Source organism: Galeopterus variegatus, unplaced genomic scaffold (assembly GCF_000696425.1).
Source record: "Galeopterus variegatus unplaced genomic scaffold, G_variegatus-3.0.2 Scaffold4123, whole genome shotgun sequence".
NCBI lineage: Eukaryota > Metazoa > Chordata > Mammalia > Dermoptera > Cynocephalidae > Galeopterus > Galeopterus variegatus.
This window is the reverse complement of record NW_007730234.1, coordinates 1-8,929: the sequence shown is the minus strand read 5'-3', so window position 1 is coordinate 8,929 and position 8,929 is coordinate 1. Positions and strand designations below refer to the sequence as shown.

The following is an 8,929-nucleotide window of genomic DNA, read 5'->3' as shown; positions in this document are numbered from 1 at the left end:
CTAGCACAGCAGTGTGTTTAGTTTATAAAAATCCAAATATCAAAATGCATTTTTTGTCAATAGCAGATCTGACTGAACATGCATAGTTCAGAGTTAAGACAGGTTGTGTTAGCACTGGTTTGAGTGTGTGTCAACAACACAAGAGACATTTACTTGTCTCTCTTTTTTTTTTTAACTTGGCATTTACTTGTCTATTCTAAAACTCTTCTGTCTAGGTAGTCAATTTTAAAAGTTCAAAAAGTCACTAATTTTTCACATGTTCAAGATGAAATAAAAACTACATTTTATCCAAGATATTTTGTAACAAAATACATTTCATTCTATCTTTCAGGAAATCACTCTATAACCAAATTTATTCTGGGAACTTAAAACACAGAAAACCCTAAAACTTTTTCATTCTTCTCAGTCATTGTAAGAGGACCAAATGCAGAGCACAAGCAGCCATATCACCCATTAGGTCTGATCCTGCCTGCTTCTTTACAGATAGGTATGAACATAATTAGTGCCACTAGCTCTAACCTATGGGTCTTCCTGCCTAGCATTCTCTCTCTCTCTCGTAGTGTCACTAAGGAGGAGCATGGTTTCTCTTCATCAGGCCAACCTCAAGAGGGTAAGAGTTGCCTTAATAATAAAGTTCTACTGGAACTACTTTTGAGCCTATTTATGTTCTCAGAATCCTACCCCCTGGGTTAGGATTATGGTCAAGGTGAATTAAAAGCCTGGCATAGGCTTAGAGAATGTAATAGCATATTGCTTACGTGTCAAGCAAAATAATGCAAAGATAACTTCATAAAAGACATTGAAATTGAGGGATTTTCTACTCTGGTATACAAACATTACAACAAAAATTTGGTGGATAGTTTATATTACAGCCAAGCAAGAAAAACTTGCTAAAAACAGCTGAGGAGCTTTCTGGGTATCCCGCTCATCCCCAATTCAGCTAGGATTTTGATTATGCATAGGATTTATTATTTTCATTATCTTTTCTGCATAATTCATGAATATTTAGGCCTTGATATGTTGATTTTGGCAGCCAGCATATCTCAAAGTGTCAATGTATTTAGACATTGAGACCAAGAGTGAAACCTTTCTCATTAGGAACTCTTAATAAGAAGTGTCAAGGAACACTAAGATTCCAAATCAAGGTCATTGAAGAGGAAATTATTTGGCCAGCAGTTGTCTAATAGGAACATCTTTAAGGTTCCATTGTGCATTTTCCAAAGCCTTATCAAACTTAATTTAGATAGCTAAAATCTAAGTAAACAAATTGACAACTGCAATGGTATCCCAGTCTATCCCTACAGAAACACCCATCAGTATTTTATAGTGGTATAATAAAACACAATCAGCTACCATAAGTTAATGACCTACCTTTATTGTGTTCAGACTGGTGACTGAAAAAAAGCAATCTTACTAATCCTTCAAGCGATGATATTCCTGAATAATCAGAAATAACCATTTGTTCATTCTTGGTCACCTAATGGTAGAAAAGTAGGTGCTATGATGCTAATTCAGTAGAAATATTCCTCTAAATCTATAATGAGTTGAATTGTCTTGGGGGCACAATGAAGTGTGGGTTTTTTTTCTTTTAAGAGCCAGGGGCTTCTTTCCTCCTAGTGATTCACTGTGACTAACATCCCAGCACTGGTGTGGTAGGCTAAGATTGAGTAGATGGGAGAAATAAAAAGCATTTCACTTATGTCATTAGGTGAATGACTCCTTAGAGAAAAGGTAGGTAGGAGCCAAAAAAAAAAAAAAACTATCAAAATTGTAAATTCTTTATTATTTTTTTAAACTAGACATAAGTAAAACCCCTTAAAAATGGTGATAAAGAGCCCCTGTTGACTAAGTCATCCTAAGATGGAGTTCAAGTTTTCATAGTCATGTCCAACAGAACAATAGAAGATGACAATATAGCTGACTTTCAATTATAATACAATTTCAATTACAATTAGCATACTGTCAAGATTTTCTTTCCCAAATGGAGAGCCCAGAAAAAGTAACAGATGACTCATTCATTAAGCAAAGAAGAAAATCCTTCATTTTTTGACAAAAATTAAGTAAAGCATAAATGGCTGTTCACACTGGATAAGACCATGTTTAAAGTAACAGTAAGAATGTACATAGTTGGTGTTATGTGGGGATGGGGTTCTAGGTAATTTTATGTTCAGTTTATTATTTATGTTTATTGTTATATTTTATCATTATTCAATAAATTTTTATTTAAAAAGTCACCCTACTTAGAAATCTTCTGTGAGGGTGGGTGGAAGGGGAGATTATGAACCAAAGTCCAGGAAATGGTAACATTTGGAATCAGCAAAATCACATGGGGTTAAATTGTTTAACTGTCAACCACCAAAGAAAGCTCTTCCATCAAGCCTTCCTGCAGTCATGGCTTTCTAGAAGGATTTAGTTATTTTGCACAAGAAAGGATCCATGGGCTTTGCAATTACTGTGACTTCTGATGTTCTTAGATTGGTGAAGCTCAAGTAATGAAGTTGGATGCAACCAAAAAAACGCCAGAGAGTCAAAGCTTGAGATGCACATTATTATCCTAAAGTGGCTGCCCAAACCTGACCAGACCAAGTAAGTTGTTGAAGATACAAAGGTGAGACAAAATGCAGATTACCGTTCTTATTTCTGTAATTCAGAAATTTTCTTTGTTGAAGTAGAATTGAACCTTCCTAGGATCCAGACTGGAGTATCGGTGACAGCATTTCTGCAGGCTCCTTGCCAAAGTCCGGGGACCACACAAGAAAACCCCCACCACAGACCTGCAGTAATACAATAGTAAGGGTTAGAATGCAACAAAGGCTGCTGATGTTGTTAGTGAGAATGGAGTAACTGCCTCTGCTTGGCTTCTGTTACTCCCAAAAACCTTGAGTAAAAATTCAGTTGTTGACTCCCTCTTCGTGGTAGTTTTTTTTTTTTTTTTTTTTAAAGATGACCGGTAAGGGGATCTTAACCCTTGACTTGGTGTTGTCAGCACCACGCTCACCCAGTGAGCAAACCGGCCATCCCTATATGGGATCCGAAGAGCAAACCGGCCATCCCTATATGGGATCCGAAGAGCAAACCGGCCATCCCTATATGGGATCCGAAGAGCAAACCGGCCATCCCTATATGGGATCCGAAGAGCAAACCGGCCATCCCTATATGGGATCCGAAGAGCAAACCGGCCATCCCTATATAGGATCCGAACCCGTGGCCTTGGTGTTATCAGCACCGCACTCTCCCGAGCGAGCCACAGGCCGGCCCTTCGTGGTAGTTTTTTAACCTTTTCTGCTCGCAAGCTCCAAATATGTTCTCACCACTTACCCCTCTCAGCACTCAGCCTTACCTATTTGATTGAGAACACAGCTCTGACATTTATCCCACCTGCAGGACTTCAGGCAAACTTCTTAACCTCTCTATTTCAGCTTTCCCACCTGTAAAATGGTGATATAGTACCCACCTCATAAGGCTGTTTTGACGATTAAATGGAAACATGTAAAGCAATTAGGAAAATGCCTGGCACATAGCATAGCGATCCCCTTACCGGTCATCTTTTTTTTAAAAAAAAAAAAAAAAAACATCCACCATGAGTTTACCCCCTCAAAATTTTTCATGTTGAAGACGTGGTATTCTTGCCAAGGCTAATCTTTCCAACCGTGCTCTGGGTCTCTCACCGTCTTTCCTTCTCTCATGCTTTCCTCTCCTCTCTTTTTTTTTCTAATTATGGTATAATTCGTATGCCATAAAACTCACCCCTTTGAAGTGTACATTTAGTGCTTTTTAGCATAGCCACAAAGTTGTGCAATCATCACTACTAATTCCAGAACATTTTTATCATTCCCCCAAAAAACCCCATCCACATTAGCAGTCACTCCTCATTTCGTCCTAACCACCCCCCCAGATGATCACTAATCTACTTTCTGTCTATATATTTGCCTATTCTGAACGTTTCATATAAATGGAATCATACAATATGTGTATGTGCCTTTTGTGTCTGGTTTCTTTCATTTAGCATAATGTTTTTAAGGTTCATCCATGATGTATCATTACTTCATTCTTTTTGGTAGCTGAATAATATTCCATTATGTGGATAAAGCAAATGGATTTATCCATTTATCCATTCACCTGTTGATGGGCACTTGGGTTGTTTTCACTTTTTGGCTATTATGAATAATGCTGCTACACACAACCATGTACAAGTTTTTGTGTGGACATGTGTTTTCACTTGTCTTGGGTGTATACAGAGGAATGGAATTGCCAGGTCATTTGAAAACTCTGTTTAACACTGAGGAACTGACAAAAGTTTTCCCCAAGTGCAGCGACATTTCACATTCCCACAAGCAATGTAGTAGGATTCCAATTTCTACATTTCCTTGTCAACACGTGGTACTTTCAGTCTTTTATTATGGCCATCTTAGTCCTCTCCCCTCTTCTGTATATTTATTTTATTCCTATGTACTGCTCCCTGTTCGGTCTATAAATATGCTTAGATCATCCTTAAGCTAAATAAGCATTTCCTGACCCTGCCAGTCTTCCAACACTGTTGACCACACTCTAATAATTTCTCTGCGTTCTCCTGCTTCTTCCCTGGTTTATCTTTCTCCCTTCCCATGTAATGTAGATATTCCTTAATACTCTGCCCTTCGCCACTCCCTCCTGGCAGTTTCATGCACTGTTATAACTTCAAGTATGTTCAACTCAAATGCATGATAAGTAGCATAATCTCTTTTGCTTATATGCTGCCTTACAATTTACAGAGCATTTTTCTTTTTTTTTAAGCTTGATTTTTTTTTGAAACATAATTGGTTATACATATATGGGGTACAGAGTTGAATATCAATTTATGTGATCAAATCAGGATAATTAGCATGTTCATCATTACAAAATGTAATCATTCTTTGTGACCCTAAGCCAATTTCTCTCTCTCTCTTTTTTTTTTTTTTTAAAAAGATGACCGGTAAGGAGATCTTAACCCTTGGCTTGGTGTTGTCAGCACCACGCTCAGCCAGTGAGCGAACCGGCCATCCCTATATGGGATCCAAACCTGAGGCCTTGGTGTTATCAGCACCGCACTCTCCCGAGTGAGCCACGGGCCGGCCCTAAGCCAATTTCTCACTAACCTCCTTCCTTCTCCCCCTTTCCCACCTCTAGTAACCACAGTTCTGTTCTCTCCTTCTGAAAGTTCAACATATTATTGTAATTGTTTCTTTTTTTCTTTCTTTCTTTTCTAGCTCCCACTTATGACAGAACATTTTTCATGTATTGTTTTGCTTAATCTTCACAATAACCCCGCATTTACTAATATGCAGGCATTTACTAATATAACCCCCATTTTACAGATGAGAAATCTGAATATCAGAGGGTTTTCTAGCTCAAGGTACCAGAACAGGAAATTGTCAGAACCAGCATTAGGACCCATGATCACATGAATCCAAGTCACTAAGTGCTCGCTGCTGCCTTCCTGAAGACTTTCCTAATCACCCCATGCGCCCATAGACTTTTCTTCCCTTCCCATGTACCTGTTTCATGGTGTGCATCATTCTGCTTTGAGTTGATTGTATGCATCTCTTATTCAAATATGTGCTCCTTGAGGGCAAGAACCATGTCCTATTTCCCTTTCAACCTCCAAAGCTTCTAGAATTGTGAATGCTGAGCTTATAGAAGGTAACCAATAATGCTTGTGGAACTGAATTGATCTTCACCTGCCAACTTGTTCAGGGAGTTTATCTACCATGATCAGCTTCATCTCCTTCCATTGGAATGGTGGGTTTCATAGCACCAGGTTTTCCTGTATGCTCTAACATGTCTCAAAGTCCTCTAGAAAGACTGAGCCCAGTACACTCTTCCCTTGTTACTTTGAGTAAAGGTCATCGAGGCCCCCACAAATGCATTTGAATTGATCCAGTTCTCTATTTTATTTGGTAGTATAGATCAGAACCGAGTCTCCTTGCCTCACTGTTTGAATGGGGGGTTGCTGGGGCAGCACACACCTCATCAGTTATAAGATCATGACCCTCATTTTGCTAAAACCCCAGATGAAATTTCCTCCATTTTAAGCAAGATTCTAAGAATGACGCAAATAGTTTCTGCCCCTGAGATCTTTCCTCAAGAGTGTTCAACATGCTGTAGTACCTTTCCTAAACCCTAATTCTGCAAACAACTAACGAGAGAAGAATATACTTACTTGGGGTGGGCAGTAGCTATTGAAGAAAACTCATTGTCCCACATTGGTCTCCCAAAGAAAGTTTTCTGTTTCAGACCTGTCAGGATGTCAGTGGCCTTGTCAAAGTTTAATACTGCATGACCAGCCTGGAGTCAGAAGATAAGAAGTTAGAAAAAGTTAATACTGATAGTGCCTCTTCCTTTAGCCACTTTATTTATTTTTGGTGGCTGGCCAGTATGGGGATCCAAACCCTTGACCTTGGTTTTAAAACACCACACTCTAACCAACTGAGCCAACCGGTCAGCCCCCTTTAGCTACTTTTAAACTTGGGTACGAGGGTGAGGGCAGGTAGGAAATCATAAGAAATAGTGATTTCCAACCACCATGCACTATCATTTGTCTGACATTCATCTTACATTTAACATGGAAAATCGTGTATTGTTTGAACTCACAATGTTGCTGTCCCATCCGGTAAGAAAGAGGCGGTAGTTTAGAAAACCCACTCTGCCTAAATCCTCCATTTCCTGTTCCAGGGAAGTCAATAGGTCATTGAACCAGGCAAAAGCACCTGTCTCCCTGCAGATCCAGTAGAAATAGATCTGGAATCATCAAGAGAGAGCATAGCCTTATTAAGTGCCCTTTATAATGTACATTGTGGTGATATAAATATATACTCTATATTTGTTGATCAAGTCTAAGGCTGACCTGACAAATCACCTTTACAGAGTGGCAGACCTTAGGCAGCATATCCAGAGTTCTGACAGTTTCCCTTATAGAAAGCCCTCCAAGGTCATCTTATGATTTAGGGCAATTTTAAACTCCAAATTGAAAAGAAAACCCTGCTCTTAATGGTGACTGTAGAAGCAGATGCTCTGGCAGAGAGAAGTGACCACTCACTCATAATTCTAGAGAGGTTACTCCCTGATTAACTGTAAAGAGCTTAGCCCATGAAGGCAAACAGACCTGTTAGACCCAGGCCAGATAAAAAGTGGTATGTAGGAGTGTACCTTTTGTGTTTTGAGGTTGTGGTCAGCATGCCGGAATTTGTGCCAGATGGATTTCAAGATGGAAGCAAAGGGGGTGACCCCAATTCCTGCTCCAACCAGCATAGCAACTTCATACTGGAAAACATCCTCACTGACTGTGCCAAAGGGACCATCCACCTCAATCCTGGCAAAAGACAGAACACAACTGGCAAGTGAAGACTCACCTCCACTCTCAACTTCAAACATCTTCCCTGAAGCATAGCTGTTCCCATGGCTAACTTCCACTTGTTTATTTTAATCATACTCTATTGTACCAGACTTAAGGTTCAAGGAGGAATTGTTTCCTCTTTTCTGCCAGTCTGCATCCTGGTCTGGGTCTCTGCTGGTCTCAAAGACCTACCTGGGAAAGGGTGAATGCTGTTGTTCAAAAGCCTTTATGAGCTTTTCTGTCCAGTCCCCCGCTGCTCGGATATGAATGGAGAAGAAATCTTCCTCTGGAGCGGAGGTCAGAGTAAAGGGATGCCACTCCAGTAGGGAGATTGAGGGGCAGTTAACAAAGATATATTGTCCCACTTCCATTCTGAAGCCACACTTGTTCATTTGCAATTCCAACACTCTGGATGGATGCATGACAACCTGTGAATGAAGCACGCAGACCAAAGTAGGCAAACTCAAGAGGCAATAAAGTAAGTGAGTAAAGCGGGCAGGCAGGCAGATAAAGTATGAGTAAAGCGGGCAGGCAGGCAGATAAAGTAAGTGAGTAAAGCTGGAGGGCTGGTGACGGTGGTGAGCACAAGTCCTTTTTTTTTTTTTTTATGTGAAAGCCTCCATTGAGATTTTTAAATGTTGGCAACCAATTCAACTTTTTAAAGAAACATCGTGTAAATGAAACAAAATAAATCCATGGGCTAGATCTGACTCCGGCTGTCTGATCTTGCCCATACTTCTATCCAGCACTGGAGGAACTGAGGTATGTTGCCCCCAAATCCCTTTTTATTCCCTTCAAGGTGACAACATGGCAGTTTTGTTCTATAATCAATTAGAACAGAACCCTTTATCACAGCAAGAGGAAAGTGCGTATTCTTTACCTTGGTAATCGCAACCTTCTGCTGGGAGCGATAAAACCGGAGGATCCTCTCAAAGATATAAAGAACGACTGGTGCAAGGATCCACTTCCAAGACTGCACAGAGCCAGGGTAAAAAGTGAGGTGACACATTAGTCTCTCATTTAGGACTTATTTGTGTAACAGTTCATTCTTTCATTCAATAATTTTTTATTGAGTTCTCTGGGGTGTATCATTATCCAGTCACTAACTTCACTAAATTTTGAGGGTGTAAATTGAATAAACTATAATGGTTTTGTTTACTCATCTGTTACTCATAAAACAGATAATTTCCTGAAAATTTATAGGTTTAATCAGGAAGCAAAAGAAAAGAACAGAAATAAAATACATGGTTACGTATATATACAGATATATATAATTTTAAGAATCTAAGACTATCTTCCGGGACAACCTGTCAAATCTGAAAACCCAACAGAGAAGGTAGATGTGAAATAAAAGAAGATGATTAAAAACAAAACAAACTAACAAAAAAGGGAAAATATGCGACTGATGCTATTGGTAACAACAATACATAAAACCTGGTATTGCACTGGCCAGTAAGCTCAGTTGGTTAGAGCACAGCCTTATAACACCAAGGTCATGGATTCACATTCCCCATACCAGCCTGTTGGGCCACATTTCGGTGCATTTCCACCATAAGGTGCCTGTCCATGTGTAAATCC

General features: G+C 39.6%; 1 protein-coding gene across 2 annotated transcripts; it reads right to left on the bottom strand.

The window, feature by feature from the left end:
- Positions 1-1,797: 1,797 nt before the first annotated feature.
- On the bottom strand, positions 1,798-8,590 carry NOX1 (NADPH oxidase 1). 2 transcript variants are annotated; one of them, XM_008586795.1, is made up of 6 exons: positions 8,232-8,590; positions 7,544-7,779; positions 7,165-7,327; positions 6,610-6,756; positions 6,179-6,303; positions 1,798-2,774 (listed from the first exon to the last, which is right to left on the bottom strand). In XM_008586795.1, the coding sequence occupies exons 1-6, from the start codon at positions 8,358-8,360 to the stop codon at positions 2,648-2,650; spliced, it is 927 nt and encodes a 308-aa protein (XP_008585017.1). In that variant the 5' UTR covers positions 8,361-8,590; the 3' UTR covers positions 1,798-2,647. The 2 variants fall into 2 exon arrangements, with proteins under 2 accessions (XP_008585017.1, XP_008585018.1); XM_008586796.1 differs by lacking the exon at positions 6,610-6,756.
- Positions 8,591-8,929: the final 339 nt, after the last annotated feature.